Source organism: Pectinophora gossypiella, chromosome 19 (assembly GCF_024362695.1).
Source record: "Pectinophora gossypiella chromosome 19, ilPecGoss1.1, whole genome shotgun sequence".
Taxonomy (NCBI): Eukaryota; Metazoa; Arthropoda; class Insecta; order Lepidoptera; family Gelechiidae; genus Pectinophora; species Pectinophora gossypiella.
Genome location: NC_065422.1, coordinates 6,698,578 through 6,721,169, shown reverse-complemented (window position 1 = coordinate 6,721,169; position 22,592 = coordinate 6,698,578). Strand labels below are relative to the sequence as shown.

General features: G+C 39.9%; 1 protein-coding gene across 1 annotated transcript in view; it reads right to left on the bottom strand.

Annotated features, from left to right (window-relative positions):
* Window positions 1–1,162: 1,162 nt before the first annotated feature.
* The window catches only part of LOC126375449 (transient receptor potential protein), a 44,618-nt gene continuing 23,188 nt past the window's right edge, over window positions 1,163–22,592 (bottom strand). The window contains exons 7-21 of the mRNA XM_050022371.1: window positions 20,438–20,611; window positions 16,536–16,634; window positions 14,871–15,006; window positions 12,806–12,958; window positions 11,733–11,878; window positions 9,785–10,025; window positions 8,783–8,906; window positions 7,907–8,102; window positions 7,571–7,735; window positions 6,741–6,963; window positions 6,461–6,623; window positions 5,995–6,155; window positions 5,315–5,494; window positions 2,509–2,607; window positions 1,163–1,924 (exon numbers count right to left, since the gene is read on the bottom strand). Of these exons, the coding sequence (XP_049878328.1) occupies window positions 1,392–1,924; window positions 2,509–2,607; window positions 5,315–5,494; window positions 5,995–6,155; window positions 6,461–6,623; window positions 6,741–6,963; window positions 7,571–7,735; window positions 7,907–8,102; window positions 8,783–8,906; window positions 9,785–10,025; window positions 11,733–11,878; window positions 12,806–12,958; window positions 14,871–15,006; window positions 16,536–16,634; window positions 20,438–20,611 (2,793 nt within the window). The 3' untranslated portion in view covers window positions 1,163–1,391. The remainder of the gene's footprint in view (window positions 1,925–2,508; window positions 2,608–5,314; window positions 5,495–5,994; window positions 6,156–6,460; window positions 6,624–6,740; window positions 6,964–7,570; window positions 7,736–7,906; window positions 8,103–8,782; window positions 8,907–9,784; window positions 10,026–11,732; window positions 11,879–12,805; window positions 12,959–14,870; window positions 15,007–16,535; window positions 16,635–20,437; window positions 20,612–22,592) is intronic.

The following is a 22,592-nucleotide window of genomic DNA, read 5'->3' as shown; positions in this document are numbered from 1 at the left end:
ATGCCATCTGCGGCAAATCTACAATAAGTCACGTCAAAAAAAAAATGGATTTACATATTAGCACTAATCGACAAAACGACAGTCGATAAAATACTAGAATGTTGTGTTTATTTTAGCACATTTTGTTTGTCTCATAGTGATTTTCTGAGTTATTGTAAACTTAATGATTATTTACTACTAATAGCATTTACGCGTGAATTGTATTCTTTTGGAGAAATACATTTCTTAAACCGTAAAACCGTAAATTACCTTAACCGTATTTGTGGGAGACACGGCTTCCGTGCCTCACTTAGCAGGGTCCACAGAATACCAGCGTCGTGGCTAGCGCCGCGGCTTGTGCTGAGTGAGGCCCTTTTATAAAGGACACCACCACCATCGTTGACCATACACTCAATTATTTGTATTTCTCGTGTATGTTGTTTTTATTATGTGTTTTGTTTGATTGTAAGTTGTGTGTAACTCTGTGTTTTATATTATATATTTGTTTTGTATTTGTTACTGTGGTGTTCCTTTATAATAAACGTTTCTTTCTTTCTTTCTTTCTAAATTGACCGTGACAAAATTTTATCACGTTGCGCATGATAGCCCTACTAGAGGGGGTGAGGTAAATCTGGCTCAACGCCCGATACGAGTCGGTGCGGGGCGAAGTGTTACCGTTCGATACGTGGTATTATTCTACATTCTATGGCTAATTATCGTAGTTATCTGCTTACGACTTGTGTGGTGTCTATCCACCCCAGTAGGAAAGACTGTTTTCAATCTTATTATGTATTTGTAGCAGGTTCATTATTTTGTAAGCGTATGAGGTACCTATTACGAGACAAGTAAGTACCTATTTATATCCTATTGAAATGCAATACTTAGATAATAATATGTAAGTAATAATAAATGATTTCAAAACTGGCTTGTTTCTTGTCATCAAAACATGCTCACAAAAATAGATACCAAGATGTGAAGTTTATATAAAAATATTTCAAAAAGCATAATTTACTACTTAAGTTATTATTATTTTTAAATAGTAACATAACACAGGACAACAATGTCTTATACGCTTATAGTATAACCCGTACAAATGAAAAATCTACACAATTGTTAAATCTACGTAGATAATTTGGATAACGAATTATAAGATTGGAAAAATAAAACTTAAAACGCTCAAAATAAGAACAAACAAATGGAATTATTATATATCTTATGTTGTTTTGTATTAGGGGCATAGAGTTTTAAAAACTTTTTATGGAGAAAGTGATTAATGCATATAAAATCTGGGTAATCTTTAAAACACTCTTCTTAATCAGACGATCTACTTAAACCTAATTATTGCTCCTAAATAAGGCATTTGTCATCTCACTAATACGTCAAATATTTGGTCGATTTATCTTACAGCTAAACTACAACCACCCTGAGACGATTTTACCCGTCACTTTTGACTTTCCTTTATCAGTTTTAGCAGCTGATGGAGTTGGTGATGGGGTGGGAGTAGGACTGACTCTTGAGGACCTCGGAGAAGCTAGACTTGATCTAGAGTCTTTCTTACCTTCTCTAGTCTTACCATCAGAGGAACTTGGTTCAGGGGTGACCAGCTTTCTGCTGTCAGACGCAGAAGCTGTCGTTTCTTTATACTGGCTGTCTAGAGCTGAAGCTGACAAAATTTGTTCTGAAGAAGACCGTTGACTCGGCGTTGGAGTGATAGGTTTTTGCTGTTTTTCATCCTCTTCTTGGGTGATGTAGAGGGTCTTTGATGGAGAAGTGATGGATGGAGAGTCAGGCTCTTCAATTTGTATAATATGTTCTCTGGTTTCGAACTGCGGTGGTGGTGGAAGACGTTTGTCGCTGATGGGGTCAAAGGCTGGAGTGCTAGGCTCTGATGGTTCTTGAGATGAAGATTGTAGAGGTCTCGTCTGCTCGGAGCCTCCTTCTGAACCTGCAGACAAACAATTGCCTTTGTTCATTCGTAATTCTTGAATATGAATGACCTAGGGACCTAGCTATGCAAAATTTGAAATAAAAATCGTAAAGAAGCCACTCTAACTAATACATTTTTGGAAGGTTAGTTATGCTGAAACTGCCAGAGAGGATAAAAATAGTGCAAGAATCAAATTAATTCATAATACATAGATCAATAGCCTATCTCATCGAATCTGGTGTCAGAGTTACTATTGAACCGCAAAGACTCCTGACATGGCACTACTGCACTATTACTTACATCAGTAAGTAGTAACCGGGACCAACGGCTTAACATGCCTTCCGAAGCACCGATCATCTTACTTTTTGGACAATCAGGTGATCAGCCTGTAATGCTCCAACCAAACTAGGTATCACAAAGTGATTTCTGTGATATGTCCCCACCGGGATTCGAATCCGGGACCTCCGGATCGTGAATCCCAACGCTCAACCACTGGACCACGGAGGTCGTTATTTTATGCTGATTTTACAAGTCTTTTTGAAGATTCATTGCGCTTTTTAGATAAATGATATCCGTTGTACTATGATACTTTCTTTTGTTACCTTTGTCTTCGATATCGGCTTCCACTCGTATTTCGTTATCCTTCAACCCTTCGTCATCAGAGTTTTCCGGTATTGGGGTTCGACTGCGGAACGATCGAGCTGTGAAACAAAAAAAAATTTTTCAGAATCATTTATTCAACGTCATTATCATGGATAAACTTGTTGAAGGTCAACGTAACATTATTGAATTTACGTCATTTCGCAAGGTGTTATGGCTGAAGAGAAGAAATGACAACAGAAAAACCTTTTTAATCAATGAGGGTATAAGTACAATACATGTTATTTAATAACTAGAGGAACACATTTAATATCAGACCAACACATTTTTATAAACTCACGCCCATTTCCCACCGGGGTAAGCAGAGACTATCGAATTCCATTTGCTTCGATCCTGACACACTTCTCTTACTTCCTCCTAAAAACGAACCTTCCAGTTACCGCCCTATAAGTCTCCTCAATACCATGGGGAAGATTTATGAGCGGCTCATATTTGCTAGATTACGGGACTACGCCGAATCCAATAGTCTTATTCCACCAGAGCAGTTTGGTTTTAGAACCAAACACTCCTGCGTTCAACAAGTGCACCGTATTGTTGAACATATCTCCAGTAGATTAAACTTAAAAAAACCTGTCGCTACGGGAGCGCTCTTCTTCGATGTGGCGAAAGCGTTCGACAAAGTCTGGCACAACGGCTTGATCTACAAGCTTTATTCACTGGGAGTGCCAGACCGTCTCGTGCACATCATACGAGACTTCCTCTCAAATCGAACCTTTCGCTACCGCGTAGAAGGGACGCTCTCGTCACCGCACCCGATACATGCCGGAGTCCCACAAGGCTCCGTCCTCTCCCCTTTACTATTTTCATTGTATACTAGTGACATTCCCAAATCCCCTAATACCGAATTAGCTTTATTTGCGGATGATACAGCCATCTATTCTTCGTGCCGTGGTCGAGTTATGATGACCGGAATCCTCCAACGCGCGGCCAATGCCTTGGGCAAGTGGTTTCGCAAATGGAGAATCGAGGTAAACCCGGAGAAAAGTGCAGCGGTGTACTTTTCAAAGGGCTATTATAACACGCCACGGTCACGCCGTCAACTTAAAATCATTAAGATGTTTGGCAAGCCGATCCCTTGGGAGGAGCAAGTCAAATATCTCGGCGTAGTCTTAGATAGACGTCTTACTTTCAAGGCCCATATCAAACGTGTGCGCGATCGCGCCGCGTTTGTAATGGGCCGTCTTCACTGTCTTCTTAACAAGCGAAGTAAATTGTCCCTTAGGAATAAGGTGAAAATCTACACGACTTGCATCCGTCCGATCATGACCTATGCAGGGGTAGTTTTCGCTCATGCGAGTCCCTCTCAAATCCACCGTCTACAGGTAATACAAAATCGTTTCATGCGGAAAGCCACGGGAGCTCCGTGGTTCCTTCGCAATGAAAATCTGCACATTGACCTAGGTCTGCCAACCATTGCCCAGTGGCTCAAATTAGCTTCCAAACGTTTTTTCGATTCTGCTCCGCACCACCCAAATCCCCTGGTAGTTGCGGCTTCCGAATACATCCCGCTTAGGGACGGTACTGAAAAGTATCGGCGTCCGAAGGACGTAATATACGATCCCGACGACCCGATTACTCTAGCCATAGAGGCAGCCAATCAGCTCGCGACACCAAACACTTCAGGACCCCGATACCGACCCCGCCGGCGTGGTCGACGATTTCCCTCATTCAGCGCTTATCGCTATCGACCCACTAGGGTCGATTAATTCTTTCAAATATTTTTCCTCTCAGACGACGCCCTGAGCCGAGGTTCGCGCCCAACTGGGCACCCTCAGGCCTGTTGTCTTAAACGTTGTACCGGGTGAGAGCCTTCAGCGCTCCCCATTTGTCCGGCCAAGTAGTTAATGCCATCTGCGGCAAATCTACAATAAGTCACGTCAAAAAAAAAAAAAAAAAAAAAAAAAAAAAAAAAAAAAAAAAAAAACTTACTTCCTCCACATTTATCAATCGTTTCATACACGCATGCCGGTTATATATAAACTGCCTATATACGTCCCACTGCTGGGCACAGGCCTACCCTCAATCAACCGGAGGGGGTATGGAGCATACTCCACCACGTTGCTCCACTGCGGGTTGGTGGAGGTGTTTTTACGGCTAATAGCCTTATTATGACTTGCCAAGTTAGTTTCATTAAAATCCGCCGACTTCTTTCGTGGCGCGAAATACTATTTCAAACCTAGTTTATTTTTAGTTTGTGTTTTGTAGTAACACTGTTAATGTTTAAAAAATAAATTAATAAGAGCTGGAGTAAACAGAAGAATCGCTATCACACGCGCATATTTCAATTATACCAGACGCGGAACTGTTTACGAGATTGGATTGATATTGTGGCGGGTTTCAATCGAGCACGTTTTGTTTTAGAATCTGTTCGAATATTGAATTAGTTCCTTATTTGCTTTTCTGATTGTATTTTCATTTTAAACAGGCATTTCCTTCTAATTTCTTGTGACTCGACCCAATCCGTTGGGTATTACGGGCGCCAGTTCTTACATAAAATGTGTAGTGTAATTTGAACATCAATTGTTTTAAAACTAAATCAGTCTTACTAAAAAACAATTAACTGCAGAAAAATTGAAACATTCCAACTGGAAAATGCTCAAGTTAAAAGATCACTTTGATAAAATACTAACCCCATTCATTATAATATTACTATTAAAATAATTTACTTCTCACGTACCTATACATTCATTCAAACACTAACAAAACCTACAAACGCGCTCACAAAGTGATAACATCTGCTTCACTCACCACTGCGTCTCTTGGCGGCGTGTCTGGTGGGTGTCTCGAAGACCTCATCTTCAAGCTCGGACTCGGATCCTCTCGGAGCTAACTCCCGCGCCTTGAAGTCTGACTTGATCTTGCTCCTCATGAATTTGGCGTAGGCCACGCGCGTTGTCGGAGTCACGTCACTCAGCTTCGGGTTGTATTCTGGTTAAAAATGGTAAATAATAAAGTAAGTCAAATTTGCACTAATATTCCGCCACTCTCCTAAGATAGGCGAAAAGGAAGAAAATGAGTTATCAGTGGCATTTGACTGTAGTTAGGCTGTATTCTTTTCTGAAATCTGGTGCTTTCAAATTCCCCTCATCATATCTTTCTTAGCTGAAAGAGACAATGTCCAAACGTTACGACAGTTTTAGGATATTTTGTTAAGATTAAGTTTGGAAAAGATGGTTGTTAAGTTGACAGCTTAAGCCTCAGGTTTAAAGTAAAAGTAAATAATACACCTCTCTCTCTCTCTCTCTCTCTCGGCTCTCCTTATCCTATTTCTATAGGTTGGTCGGTTTTGGACCAGTTTGGCGTCCAGATCTAATTGTTTCAGGTCCTTTTGGACCGTCGTTAACCATGTGGCGGGGCTCTTCCATGCCCTCTTTTTGACGTTGGGATATAAAAGTAACTAATACCAACCTGTGTAAACCATAACTTACCGAGGAGTTTCTGCGGATCTATAGTACGAGCCTGGACGTTCTCAAGAATGTGTGCTCGCAAAGACTGTCTGCTTCGCTTGGTCAGCTGGGCCTCCGTGGTACCGATGGGGTCGCGACGGACTGTGTTGGTGCGGACCATCGCATTCCAGTCACGTTTCTTGCTGTTAAGGTGTTGTTTTCGTTAACAAAGCTAAATTAGAGACTGAACTGAAGAGTATTATGATTTTAATGAGACTGTATGAGACCAAATGGTGTCTCAAGATTACAACAAGTGGAACTCTTTTCTGTCTCTCTGATTTAATTGTTTATGGAACTAGTGATTTTTTTGTATGTAAGCATTTGAAAAGACTCAAACAGCATACAAAATTACTACATAACTTGTAAGTTGATAACAAAACTACTTATATGCTCTGAAAAGTTCGTAGGTACAGTTGTTTGTAAAGATGTGTCAAGAATAGGTACGCACCTGTCAGTGCTTCCTCGTCTAACAATAGCCTTAGCAATCTGGCTGAAGACATCCTTTGGCTTGCTCTCTCTGGAGATGACGTCTTTGATGATGCCTTCCACGATGCCTATCTGGAAGTCCTTCAGGATGCGTCTCTCCATCACCTTACCTTTCTTCCCTGAGACTAAAATTTTATGGAAAAGTTAGTGACATCGCTCCGATTATGCTCACTTTAACGAGGTTTAAAAAGTAAGTATGTAGGTGGGTAAACCAAAATAATATAATGAAATGACTGTCTTACCAGTAGCATCCTGTAAATTGATCCTAGGTGTCTTCATGCCGTTATTGTGGAGGATGTCGATCAGCTCGTATCGTAGCGTGGATATGTCCTGTCTTATTTCCATGACGTCATCTTCTGTCACTCCCACCTCGTCACGGGCTCGCTGTTCAGCTGTGACGTAACGACGGACGAGAACCCTCATCACACCTTCGTGGTCTTGACGAGCTTTCTCTCGGGATTTGTTCTTGTTAAAAAGAAGAACATATTTTAAGATCGTAAGGCCATTAGCCCTTTGATATTCGAAAGCTATTGATCAGTCAGATCAGAGTCAGAGAATTATAAGTCTCCATTTTGATAGTAAGAATAATACCTTAGCTTGTTTAAGTAATGTGCTTGGAAAACCGGGTCTAACATAGTTGAAGGCTTATAAACAAATTAAGTCGAGTTTTCGAATTGGATTGCATAGAGAGCTTTGAGTGACTTTATAATACTACCTATAGGTAAGAACTTCCAGTACACATTGGGCACTGTGAAAACTATCACCATAGTTTGGTAGTTTGGTTTACAATGAACGGCAAAAATAGCTTATTTTTTTTGACGTGACTTATTGTAGATTTGCCGCAGATGGCATTAACTATTTGGCCGGACAAATGGGGAGCGCTGAAGGCTCTCACCCGGTACAACGTTCAAGACAACGGGCCTGAGGGTGCCCAGTTGGGCGCGAACCTCGGCTCAGAGGAAAAATATTTGAAAGAATTAATCGACCCTAGTAGTTCGATAGCAATAAGCGCTGATTGAGGGAAATCGTCGACCACGCCGGCGGGGTCAAAAACAGTAAAACAGGCACTTACAATGATAGATCCACGGTCTCTTTTGCTGAAGCAGTGTTTGATCCATCCCACCACATGTTTGGGAGTGGGAATGATGTTGAATGGTGGGGGAACAGTGTCTCCATCTTCGAAGTACGACATCCATAGGTTGCTTCGTGCGAACTTCCATTCCATGTCTGCTCGTTCCTGTTTGGAATAACAATTGATCGATTTTGTAGGTCAGGCAGCAGAAACTATCTACTACTTACTTACTTACATCAGTAAGTAGTAACCGGGACTGTCAGCTTAATAAGCCTTCGGAAGCACAGTTGATCCTACTTTAGGATAATCAGGTTTATAATAGAAGAATAGACTTACAGAAATAATCTGGTAAGAATTGGACATCATGGCGATGAGCATGTTCAACAACACGATGATGTTGATGACGGAGTACGAGCCGAAGGTCAGCAGCGCCCAAAAGCGGGTGAAGCTCTTGATGCCGGTGAGCTCGAAAGTGGTCAGGTCTACCAGCCCGAAGGACGCCCAGAATAACGACTGGGATGTTTCGAATAAGCTGCAAATAACCAATTGCCGTTACTCTTACCACGTCTTCAAAAAATACTGTGAAAACAGTTTGCCTTTCTAGTAGTTTCAGTAGTACTATGCCAGTAGCGTAGTATTATACCTTATTCTATGCCAGTAGGTAGTATTTACGGCAAATCACTTGGTGCATGGCCTTTTTTTTTGACGTGACTTATTGTAGATTTGCCGCAGATGGCATTGACTACTTGGCCGGACAAATGGGGAGCGCTGAAGGCTCTCACCCGGTACAACGTTTAAGACAACAGGCCTGAGGGTGCCCAGTTGGGCGCGAACCTCGGCTCAGGGCGTCGTCTGAGAGGAAAAATATTTGAAAGAATTAATCGACCCTAGTGGATCGATAGCGATAAGCGCTGAATGAGGGAAATCGTCGACCACGCCGGCGGGGTCGGTATCGGGGTCCTATCAGGTGCATGGCCAAGTGTAATAAAATGTAAGTAAACAGCATATTAGGCTATGCCAAGTTATTATAGAAGCACTGGTGTTTTTGGTCTATTACTGAAACGACATGTAACCAGGAGGTCTTAAGTGCAACTTTATTACTTTGCAAGAAACTGACTGGACTTTTGCACCTTATCGTACTTCTGACTATTAATTTGGATTATAGTCGTGGGATTATGTTTATGTTATCATCTTCAGAAAGACAGCACTTACTTGGCGTATCTCCTCCATATAGTGCACGCTCGTTCTTGGTTGTCGAAGTCAGGCATCCCGTTGGGGTGGTGATAGCACTTGTTCTTTTCCAGCTCAGCGTAGTACCACATCAGCTGATTCAAGCCTGACAAAAGAATCGAGATAAGTAAGTTGATAGTCACTGAGGTCCTGTGGTTCAGAGTCTTGCTTCTCAAACGGGGAGCGCTCCGAATCGAATCCAGGGTACCGGACATGTACAAGTTATTAATTTATCTTAAGTGCTGTTTTCACTACCATATCCATGTTTAGATCATAAATGATTATCACGTGCTCAACGGTGAAGGAAAACATCGTCAGCAAACCCACATTCCCGAGAAAAGCATTTTCGAAGGTATGTGACCTAACCCGTAATAGTCGAGCCAACTGTGTTAGTGAAAACTCACCATCTCCCTAATATTATCCCTTTTTTCACAAGGTCCGCTTACCTAACCTAAAGATTGGACAGGTCCGATATTTTACAGAAGCGACTGCCTGTCTGACCTTCCAACCCGCGAATGGAAAACCTGCCCAATACAGGTTAGGTCACATAGCTCTCACACATGAGCAAATTTCCCCAATATTAAAAAGAAAATACAACAAATAAATATTATGGTAACAGCCTCCGTGGTCTAGTGGTAAGAGCGTTAGGCTCACGATCTGGAGGTCCGGGTTCGATTCCCGATGGGGACATTGTCGAAATCACTTTGTGAGACTGTCCTTTGTTTGGAAAGGACTTTTCAGGCTTGAATCACCTGATTGTCCGAAAAAGTAAGTTGATTCCGTGCTTCGGAGGGCACGTTAAGCCGTTGGTCCCGGCTATTAGCCGTAAAAACACCTCCACCAACCCGCAGTGGAGCAGCGTGGTGGAGTATGCTCCATACCCTCTCCGGTTGATTGAGAGGAGGCCTGTGCCCAGCAGTGGGACGTATATAGGCTATTTATGTTATGTTATGTAAATATTATGGTATGAAAATAAAATCTTACCGCATCCAAAAGCAAACAGCACAAGCATGTAAACGAAGAAGAATTTGATGATATCCAGGATCATTCTTCCCAGAGACACCTGCAATGGCCCGAGATAGGGGTTGATGGAGAATATGTGGACAAGTTTGAGGAACGAGAAGATCATGCCAGCAGCAAAGGCACCTTCGGAGAGCAACATCGGGTCGTAGGAGTCCCAACGCTCGCGAGGATACCAGGGGTCCATGCCGTTCTTGAAGTCACGCTGGAAAATTTTGGAATCGTTCAGTTAATCTCGCTTTTGTACAGTCAGTGAATACCCTCCCTGTCACCCTCACCCTCCCTTGCCCTTGTTCGCCCTTGGTGCTTCTCTTGTCAGTTTTGTAATCGTTTTTATGTGTTTATATGTGCGATAATGCGTTTATGCATGGTATTGTATTTTTTTAAGAGGTACACCCAACAGGTATCAATCATGACATGAAAAATGTGGGCAACAGTACACAGGGACACAGTAGTATTTATTTTTTTGTAATCTATTTAGATTGAAACCCAAAACGTGTATGCGGCATGGTTGATTACTACGCAACGATAAAAGAAAAAATGGAACCCTCGACAGAAAGAAAACTTTCTTTCTGTCATAGAGGGTCGAAAGTCGTTTAGACTTCCTAGGATACTGATTAGGTACTTATTAAGATTACTGTTAGCGCCATATCTCATTAGGACACTACGTGGTGTACTGGTGGCGCAACTGTGGTGGTGGTGATGGAATTATAGCCAGACAACGAAGATGGATTCAGAGCAGTTTCGAATTCAAATCCAGAGTTATAAAGCTATATTAAGGAAAACATCACGATAAAACACCGGAAACAAAAGAGACAGACATCTGTTTTTGTATCTTTCATAGTTCTTGATTTATCCGTTGTTTTAATACCTATAAGTACTTACGAGTACTCATTAATTATTTATGACTCATGTTTATGCATGCAATATGGACGCGACCGGAAATTTGTTTGTTTTTGTTTTCTTTGTTTCGAATTCACAGGTAATATATTACCTATATTATTTATTTATTTATTTTCATTATAATATAATTACGCCTGTAAATTCTAACAGCGTGGGCACAGTCTTAAGTACCTAACCAAAACATCACTTTTAGTGTTTTTGAGTGTCGATATAAAGTGTCTTTGATTAAGTGACGAGGCATGTCTGTGATAAAATTATCGATCGATTCAAAATTTATTGTCGAAACCGATAAGTTTGTTTTTTCCCTAACATGCGTGCCACGTGATTTTGTTCATATTTTGACAGAACGACATGACTTATTTGTGTTCACATAAGTCATAATTATGTCGTCAGAATCGATAAAATGACCGTGACAAAATTTGATCACATTGCGCATGTTAGCCCTACAGGAGTCTTACGCAGGTTAGTCACCTGACCCGGTCAGTGACCCGCGTAAGACTGGCACCAGATGAGGTCGGTCACTGACCTTACAACCCACACATAAACAACAAAATAAAACAATTGAGAGAATAGGTGTGCTATATTATGGCAAGTAATCGGTCAGCTCATCGGCCATAAATAGCTCATAATCTTAGATAGGACATTTTCGTCTTTTTGACTTGATTTACGTATTGTACATTTGCCGCAGACGGCATTAACTATTTGGCCGGACAAATGGGGAGCGCTGAGGGCTTTAACCTGTGGGTAATTAGAAAGGACACAATCCCTACACTACAGCCTGTATATGTGTGTGTTTTTATCATCTGTCGAAGGTTGTCTGGAAGAGATCGCTTTTAGCGATAAGGTCGTCTTTGCCCACTTTTAGTTATTCTTTATAGCTTTTTGTATTTGTGTGGGCAATAAAGTTTTTATTGATTCATTCGGTCAATCCCAAAACTGACATTTATCGAGCTCGGGAAGTTGCAGCTGAACGCTGAATGTGCACCAGACCAGCATGCGGCATGCTCACCTGCACAATATACCAAGATGACACTCGTAAGCTGATCCAGGCGATGTAAAACATGTTGGTGATGAAGTCCACGATGTTCCACAGATCACTGATGTACTCCATGATGCCCCCCGTCCAGAGAGATCTGATCTCTGCCCAGATCAAACCTGAGGAAGAATCATCATATGACTCAGGGGAACTGGTATCCATTTCATAGTACAATCTGGGCATCTTCAGGGCAAGAGTGTATAGGCACTTTCTAGGTAAGCATGTCCCATCCATGGCTACATCGTCACTTCAGGTGGGGTTGTGGGTAAATGCTTCTTTATATCCCGTAAAAAAAAACAGTAAGTACCTAGGTACCCGCAAAGTTTATAGTTATGTTAGTCATCGTCAGACATTGGAAATATTTACGTTCAAACATAAATTAAAGAACAAATTTTAAGCTTTCAAATTCAATGCTTGTGCTAGAAAACCCTGACGATGAATAAAAATTGTCAAAAAGAAATGGCAAAATAAAAAAAAGTAAGTCAATATGAGGAATAAGATATTGATAATAAGATAATATCCTCTGAAGAGCTTTACTATAATGGATTTTAAGTAAATATAAAGGTGCGTTTCCACTGAAGCAGAGGGAAACTGAATAAACCAATCAGAGATTGTCGCTTCTCTTTTTTATTACTAGTACAAAAAGCACCATCAAGCAGTGAAGCAGCATTGTGGAGTATGCTCCATACCCGGTGTATAAGCTACCACTTATATACATTTGTACGTGTTTTGTATTTTCCTTACCTTGCGTTTTAGGCGCGGCTCGTGACGTAGACATGTACTTCTATAAATATGATTTAGTGCAATAAACACCTTTCACGGGAATGGACACTTTTACTCTAACTTTCCTAACTCGTGAAAACTCAACATTTAACTAATATATTCAACTTGAACTTTGACTTAACCACTATACATCGTGTAGAGGCATTGGCCCCTACACCCGGTACCCCTCCGGTTGATCGAAGGGAGGCCTGTGCCCAGCAGTGCGACGTGTAAAGGCTGTTTAAGTTATGTTTAAGAAAGCATGCCAAAAAACGCAAAATTACTTGCTATGTAGATAATGACGGTGAACTCTATGAGTCCGGGCAGGGCCCCTCTCTCATGCTCCTTCCAGAATTCAACCAGTTCTTGCAACCAGCGTATTCCAGACCATTCCAGCACGAGGAACTCTGCTCGTTGGGACGCCAAGGACAGGAGGGCTGGAAGAAGAAACAGCATTGGAGACACACAAACTCACGCCTGTATTGTAATGGGGTAAGTAGAGTCACAAGTAATCTGAAGATAACTTGTGCCACTTACTCCACTTTTGATACAAAGTTATAATAGAATGCAATATATTCTTCTTCTTCTATCGTGTGGGTTGTGAGGTGAATTACCAACCTCATCAACCCTGGGGTCAGGGTTATGTAACGACTACTTACTTACATCAGTACTTAGTAGCCGGGACCAACGGCTTAACGTGACTTCCGAAGCACGGATCATCTTACTTTCGGATAATCAGGTGATCAGCTGTAATGTCCTAACCAAACTAGAGATCACAAAGTGATTTTTGTGATATGTCCCCACCGGGATTCGAACCCGGGACCTCCGGCTCGTGACCCCAACGCTCAAACACTGGACCACGGAGGCCGTATGGTATGGAATATTTGCTTGAGACATGGTAATCAATGACTCTACATTCAACAGTCTCTCGCATACTTCCTTGAATGTAGACGCGCTTACTTTATGTAAGGCGCGCAAATTATACACTTTATATTTATATTTTTATCAACTAATATGAGCCGTGGTATCCGGTTTTTCACAGGGTCCGCTTATCTAACCTGAAGATTTGACTGGTCTGGATTTATACAGAAGCGACTGCCTGTCTGACCTTTCAACCTGGAAAGGGAAAAACAGCCCAATACAGGTTAGGTCACATACCTCCGAAAATGCATTTCTCGGGAATGTGGGTTTCCTCACGATATTTTCCTTCACCGCAGAGCACGTGATAATAATTTATGTTCTAAACGTGAATTCGAAAACAAATACGTCAATCATTGGTTTAGGCCTGTGCTGGATTCGGACCTGCGACCTCAAAGTGAGAGGCAAGCGTTAGAACGCTAAAAGCCCCAACTGGGGCTTCCAATTCCAACAATATTACATAATAAATAACCTCCTCAAATATATAATCTCCTTCTTTTTTGAAGTCGGTTAGTTATGAGAAATTTCATCATCGACGCTAAGGAACTGAACTAAGAATAGAACATCAAAGAATACTTGCTAAACGAAACATATTTTCTGACTAAAGATTCGATAGATAAATAAAACAAACAAAATGGGAGGATTATCATAAATTGCTATTAATAGGTAATACCAAGATAGAAGCCCGTGGTATATTTGAACAAAAAAACATATTTCTAAAAGAATTGTTTATAAGGAAATTTCTCCGGCCAAGTAGTTAGGTAATGTCATCTGCGGCAAATCTACAATAAGTCACGTCAAAAAAAAAGTAATTTTAATATTGAGTAGGTACCTGCTTACCTGTTTTTAGTAATAATTGTAAATTATTTTTCCAAACCACTTTCTATCTATAAATAGTATTTTTAACATTTTTTTAAATATAAATGGTGTTCAAATGAGTGTATTTCCGAGGTTTGTGATCTAACCTATATTGGGCTGGTTTTCCGTTCGCGGGTTGGAAAGTCAGACAGGCAGTCGCTTCTGTAAACCGGACCTGTCAAATCTTCAGGTTAGGTAAGCGGACCCTGTGAGAAACGGGATGTTTGACATTCAGAATTTGCCTTTCAACTGTTTTAAGACAGTAGTTAAACAGAAACTTTGAACAAAAAAGTTATTATAAGGTTAGTGATTATTTAGAAGATATGAACGCATGGGATTAACTGTCTGAGAACTGATATTAAGCAGCTAAATTACTCAATTGTATAACAATATTTTATGTTTATTTTTTTTAAAAGAACGTCTAGGGTCCTGTGCCGAGGTTCTTCTTGCAGCTTCTTTTCCCCGGCTATAACTATATATGGTAACTATATTACTGAATAAATATGTTTTTGAATTTGAATTTGGATAATGCTAGGTAGGTGATGACTTAAATTTGAATGTATGATCACTTACAAAGGAAGAGCATGTATGAAGAGCTGTGGCAGATGAACTTGACGAAGGGTTTCTTCATGAACCGACCGTACTCCGAGTTGGGGGCCAGCATGTAGATGGTGCAGTACACTGGGAACATGATGCCCAGCTTCGCTACCTAGGCAATGTAATGAGAACTTGAAAAAAAAAAGTATTTTAAAGTAAAAAAAATAATAAAGTATAGTAAAAAAAGCGAGCTATGGAGCGCAGTATGTTAGGTGTTAAACTGATCGATCGCGTTAGAAACATGACACTGCGCTTCAGAACTCAAATAGCAGATGTTGGAGAAAAATCTGCTAAACTAAAGTGGGAATGAGCGGGACATGTCTGCCGTATGCACCCGGAAAAGTGGGCCAAAATTACATCGGATTGGTCCCCACAGGGTCGTCGACGACGAGGCAGACCACGACGTCGGTGGAGGGACGAGCTGGACGCCTTCCGGCACACTTGGCAGAGCGATGCCCAAGACAGGGAGGGTTGGAGAAAGAAGGGGGAGGCCTTTGCCCAGCAGTGGGACACTAACTAGGCTACAGAAAAAAAAAGTAAAAAAAAAGGAAAAGTATAAAGTATTTTATCTATCTATCTTGAGACATTGACCTCGATACCTGCAGACACATCCTAATTTTTATTTTACCTGTCATTTTCTTATTCGGCATGGGGACATTACTATGTAAGACTGTCCTTTGTTTGGTAAGGACTTTTCAGGATTGAATCACCTGATTGTCTGAAAAAGTAAGATGATTCCGTGCTATAACAATTTTCACCTTGAGAAAAATCGAGGTTTTCTTAAATAAAAACCACTAACTACGTGGTATTCAAACGACAATGTACGGGTGAATTTTTAAAAATTACTCTGTACTGATTTCGCTTTTTCTCCAAATAAAGGCCTCATAAACCATTCAATTTGATTACTGTAGAAAACATTTAAAAAAATTTAAGCCGTCGAAATTGCGTATTTTCAAAAATTCACCATAAGTAAATTAACTGTTAAAATTACACCGCAGCTATAAAAGAAAAATCATTAAAAATAAAGAAAAACTACGCAACTTTCGTATTTGTTACATAATGTAGTTACATTGATCATGAAGACACCTATTGTTTCTATACAACACTATATATGTCTGTCTGTGTTCATAAACCAACCCACATGAAATAAATACGTAGTTACCTTACCTACATTGAAAATATTTGGCAAAAGAATATATAAAAATATTTGTTCTTGTTTGATCAGAATAATAATGGCTGAAGGATGTAATTGTGCCTGGGTGTAATAAAAAAAAACATCATTTATACCCAAAAACAAAGATGAAAGAAGCGTTACGTCTGTTATCCAAGAAATAGTTTCCTTTTGGTGGTTGCCTGGAAGAAATTGCCCTAGAGCAATAAGGCCGCCCAAATTGTACTGTATTCTTGTGTTATGTCTGATTGTTGAAATTTTAGTTCTGTGCAATAAAGTATATTTGATTTGAATTGATTTGATATAAGAATGTTACACGAAGAAAAAACTGTACAGCGCCATCTATATTGATTTTATGGAATAAACCAGGGAAAGTTCCTCATTTGCTTTCATATGAGGAGGAAGGAGTATTACATATCTAACAGCAAAGAAGTTTTGCATTCTGCATAATACTTGGGTTACTACAGTACCTGTATACATTGACCGACGATGTTTTTCCTCTTGAATCCGGGTAAACCTTCGTACCAGATCGCTCCTAAAAGTTGTTGTACGTTCGGATGTGCCACGAACTGGAAAAAATACCTTATTATGATGCCTTAGTGAAGAATCTTATTTGTAAATAAAATACATGATTGCGTACCGTACATTTACAAATCGTGTTAATCGATCATCAATAAAGTCCTAATAAGTCAAGTCGCTGGCAACGTCGCTAAACACTCTGTGTTGGAATAGTTTCGTTGCCAAAAGCGTTGCCAAAATACCAAGTGACTTATAAGTACATTATTTGGCGACAACCGCTAGCAACGTGGCCATCGTGTTTCGTTGAGAGTTATGACACTTAAGGCTCTGCCCATAGGGTCATAGTGTAGAAATATAACCAAAATTTAAATAGTGTGGGGAACTGACAAAATTTAAAAGAACACTACAGTAGCGACGCCTGATGGTGAGAAATATGCAATTTTTATCCTCAGCGTGATATCAATTTATCTATGATCCAAACATGATTTCAATCTCATAAAACCGAATTCGGTGCTTTAGAACTTCAGTCGGGATTCAAACCCGTGACCAATTCGTAAGTTGACACATTCTCCGAATACATGTAGGAAAGTGAGAATACTATGGAAGGATAATGAATAGGAATTTGATTTTTATGGTATGAAAGGAGGATGGTTAATGAATGGGACGTAAGACAGTTTTAAAAAGTAAGAAAGAGGAGTCTTTGGTGCGATGTCGGTCGGGTGAGAGGTTTTTGGTTTTAATAAAATATATCCTGTGTTATTTTATATATCCCACATATTTTTACATTATTATTTATAGGTAAGTAAGTATTTGAAATGCTGAAACGTGCAAGTTTAACACGACGAGCTAAAGATAGGATCGTTTCGTGTTTAATTGTTATCGTTATAAAGCTAATGGGGTACCTACAGCATTGATGGACGTGTCTCGAATAATTTGTTATTTTCATTAAGTACAGGTATTTCCATTAAATAATTTCTATTTTGGAAAATGAACGGAGTTTATATATATAAAGTTTGATACTTTAAAACGTTAAACGCTTTTTAAAATTATTCTTTGGATATTGCAAAGTATATAGCCGTAGTAGCCCAGTTGGTAAAACGCTTGCCTCTCACATTGAGGTCGCAGGTTCGAATCCAAAGCGTAAACCAATGATTGTCGAATTTGTTTTTCGAATTCATGTTTGGATCATAAATGATTATCACGTGCTCAGTGGTGAAGGAAAACATCGTGAGGAGACCCGCATTCCCGAGAAATGCATTTTCGGAGGTATGTGACCTAACCTGTATTGGCAGGTTTGCGGTTGGAAGGTCAGACAGGCAGTCGCGTTTGTAAAAATCCGGAACTGTCAAATTTTCAGGTTAGGTAAGCGGACCATGTGAAAAACGGGATAATGCAATGGAGATGATGACGATATACGAACATAAAATCTTGTCTTTATCCTTGGAGTCACATAAAGCATACATACATACATAAACTCACGCCCGTAATCCCAAATGGGGTGGGCAGAGCCACAAGTAATCAAAGACAACTTGCAGCCACTGTTGATACGAAGTCCTAAGATGGATATGATGAACCTTATGGTGATAAGGGATCAGCCTATCGCCCATAACATTAGTCCATCATGTTATAGGACGCAATCCCTCTGTCGGTTTTTACGACATGCCCGGGAAGACAAGCAGCTGAACGTGTTCTATGTTTTTTATTTGCTCCCAGAACAGCATAGAAGCACATAAAGCACATAAAGCACGTGCAAATAATAAACCGTGGAACATTTTGATCGCAATTCTTGCAGCTTTTTTTTCCCGGCTATACAGGTTGTGAGAAGCTGCAGTAGTTTTAGGCGGATGAGACGTTCGTTATGTAAAAATTGACGATTCAAAGTGTAACTATGTCACCTACTGAATAAAGATATTTTTGAATTTGAATTTTGAAATTTTGAATTTGAATGAAATTACGTTATTTTTTCTTATACTTAACTAAAATGTAAAGGAAAATCTTTCAATTAACCTAGTTAGATTTTGATTAAATATCGTTGGATTTTGTTTGTGATGGTATATTTTTTTAATTCTCTTGTTCTTACGGTCTGAATGTTTTCAACATTAAAGTTTTATGTTTAAATTCCAGGTTGTGCTTTTTATTACCTACCAATCAAATTTAATTTGTAAGAAGCATATTACTTATTGGTAATTGACAGGAAAACATCTTGAGGAAACCCGTATTTTTGAAGATACGTGACCAGCGAAATGAAAGAAGAATGCCTGAGTGGTTTATACTCAGTCGGTTGGGTGTGTGCGTAGGTGAGTTAACGTTAGCGTATCCCGGAAATAAAGGGATAAATGCTAGAACCATGGTATAAGAAGACCAGGTATGCTCAAAACTGACAGCTAGCATTTCAAGGTTAGCCCAGCTGACGTCATCCGTAAAAAATAATCATAATCATCCGTTGTCATTTCGTAAAAAACAAATTACCCACGTCTAATGTTTTTAATTTACATTGCAAGGCAATTTTGTACTTTTAGTAAAAGATTTACATACAGTTTTAATGATTTATATATATGTGACAAATAATAGTAGGTAATAAAATACATTAGTCAGTAATTCACTTAATTTTCAATAATAAAATTTACGTCCTTGGAATGTTGGGGATACCAATTTAATGGTAACACTTACGTCATCAATGGGCTAGCAATGGCGGCGTGTCATAGGATTGAGCATCCTGGTCTTCTTATACCATGGCAAGGACGATGTGTTTCCGACAACTCTTTAGGAAAGTAACAACAAACTACATTATTGTTCAATGTGAAACTTCCCCGTAAAACTTAATAGTACGTCACAAACCTAACGATACTTTCATGAACCTTTCGTTGTGGGGAGCCATTTTGAAAACTGTTATTGACGCACGTGATAGTGTATTTTATTATTAGTCTAGGTTACCTACTTACATTTTTTTACTTTTTGAGCTTTACACTCGCGATCCGGAGTTCGCGGGGTTCGAATCCCGGTGGGGGACATTACTCGATATTGATCTTAGAACTTTACCAAATGTGCAATTTGATTTCGTGACTCTGCCTTCGAAAGTAAATAATAGCATAGACAAAAAAAAGAAAAGTAAAAGATGGTGTGACGACCTCAATGCTTAGGAGGGATTAGCCGGAGATCGCGCAAATTCGAGCGGAGTGGAAAAATCAACTGCCCAGCAGGGGGTAATGATTAAACGAACAGGTCTATTCGATTTTTTTCGATGTAAGTACCTTTGTACTCGTAACATCACTTCGCACAAGCATGGGTTAGTGCTATAAAAACAGAAAATCATCTGTATCTGCCACAGAATAGAAGAAAGAGGTTGGAAGGGCCAAGCAAGGGAGCGTGAAATGCGCGCCAGTTAAGTATGAGCAAATAGTTCATAATTCAACATTGCATTCCACTCGTCCGCAAACTTTACGATATAACGTTACAAACTTTACATACATTTATTAAAAGGTAAGTATTAACCTACAGGGCAATAAGCCAAATATCGACTATCATGCAAGGAGAGCTCCTTATCACAGAAAAGCTAAAAACCTTAGTATGATCGGCTATTTATCAAAAAAATACTTTTGTATGCAGTATCTTACGAAAAGTAATGATAAAATTGCAGCCTATCACATAAAATATACATTGCTGGTAAAGTGGCTATGGAATTTGAGAAGCAGTAGAGCTATCGTAGTCATCTGTTTGCAGGAGTAGAATTAAATCGGCGACAGCGGTTCTCACACAAAATACGCGTTACGGCCTTTCCTACATCTTTCTTCTATAGCGTGGTACCTATTCTAAAATCATGTAGTATTGGTAAGTATTGGTATATTATCCTCACCATTTTCTGCTTGTACTTGATGGCCAGCTTCAGCCGTCCCAGGGTCTGCCGTTCCCCCGGCTCCCACACATCCAGCTCCCAGGGGTTGTAGTTTAGCATGATCTCCAACTCCTTGGAGGTCCGCGTGTGATCCAGTAGCGCTGTGGCAAACTCCTGGCATTGGTGTCGTAGGGCCTGGTGGACAACGGATCAACTGTACTAATTTTCACTTATATCGTGGCTGACTTTGCGAGCCGACGTATCTGCATTTTTTTGCTAAAATAATTTGTGTCTTGATAAAGACTACCACCATCTGTACTACATGCAGATATTCATATTCATTTATTGCATGTCACAAACATAAATTAAGGTGGAACATAGTAAGAAGGTACATGTGACGCCCTGCAAGGGCACGGCAATATAAAAGAGGCGACACTAGGTGCCTTATTATAATAATATTATAACATCTAACTAAATTATTATTATTAAGTAATTAGGTAGGTATAAAATTGAATTATTGAAATTTATATAATACAGTTGTTTAGTGTGTGTACCGCACCACACGTGTAAAACTTAATAACAAGATTAGAAAAAAAAACATGATTATAATTAAAGCACATAATAACGGGTTCTTACCGCGTTTAAATGGGGATATGAGACTCCCGATATTTCGACACTGTTGCAAGTGCCATGATCACGGGATGATTGATGAGATTGGAGTGGAGTAGGTAGATCCATAATTTTCTAGGGGCAGACATAATCTCATCAGTCATCCCGTGATCATGGCACTTGCAACAGTGTCGAAATATCGGGAGTCTCATATACCCATTTAAACGCGGTAAGAACCCGTTATTATGCGCTTTAATTATGATAATAACCGCGTAAACTTAAAACAATGTATAAAACATTGATTGTTTCCTTTTCATTTTCACCTGCTTGTAGGTTGAATACATGCACTGTTTTACAGTCACATTTGAGCGCACGAGAGAAGAGACTGAGGTCGCCGTTGTTGGATACGACAAGGAAAGAAAGAAAGAAAGAAAATATTTATTCGGCATACTAAGGAGGACTATATGATTATAGCAAAAGGTGCAAATCAGATTGGCCAGAAAATTCAGATACTTACGTCACTTAGCGACGTCAGCAACCATCAAGCTATCGCTTTTTGAGACTTAAAAATTATTTATTTATACATTTATTACGAAACTGGCGATGTCCCAATGCAAAGTTTATTAAAATAATAGATATACTCTTTATTTTCCTTTGAAAAGGGTACATTAATAGATGGATGTACTTCTATAAAGGTTCCTCCTTATCAGCTATCAACAAAAGCAAGCAAATACTATTACAATTTAGGTATACTCGTATGTCATAAAATATCATGTATTTGTCAATAATCATTACATTATTCAATATTTATTAATACACATCTTATGTAAACACGGAATTACATAAATAGTTAACAAAAATAATGCTATTTACTGCACTCGTCAAAAAGCCCGCCCCTGACTAATCCGGGCGCGAAGGTGCCCATAACACTAGCCGCATTTCCTCGCTGTACAGCAATGGACAACCTTTGCGCCAAGAACAATCCGGCACGGGGGTCATCTCCACTCTCTCTTAAACGACGTCCGATTTCCGCTATAAATTTTTTAGCATCGCTACTCCAACACCTCGTCGTCTCAACAGCAAGCGGGATAAAAATGTAGCGACCTTCTAACTCCCTATATTTTTCCCGCTTCCTACGAGCAGCGAACTCAGCCGCGGCGCCAGCCGAAGCGACCGTGCGACCAAGCTGCGACGCTGCAAAAGTGTTAACACACGTCGCATCCCACAGGAGACATCTGCCCCTCTCCCACGGCACCAGGGTCATACCGTCTGGTCTTTTTCCGTCTGAACGGCTAAGACCCGGAGGTTCCAGCGCACACGGAATATTTGCTGAGACTAGGGCCCGGCGCACGATTTCGTTTAAAACATACATTATAATAATCAAATCAATTTAATTCGTTATTTACATAATGAAGTCATTCATTACAACAAAAGTAAAGCATTTTTTTTTATTTTAAAGCAGTGTTAGTGATATAAGGCCTTGAGAGAGTTCTACGTGGATCACTTAGAGTACTTATATCGTCACTGGAAAGGCAAAATTATGTAAGCGCCAAAAGGCCATTTTGAG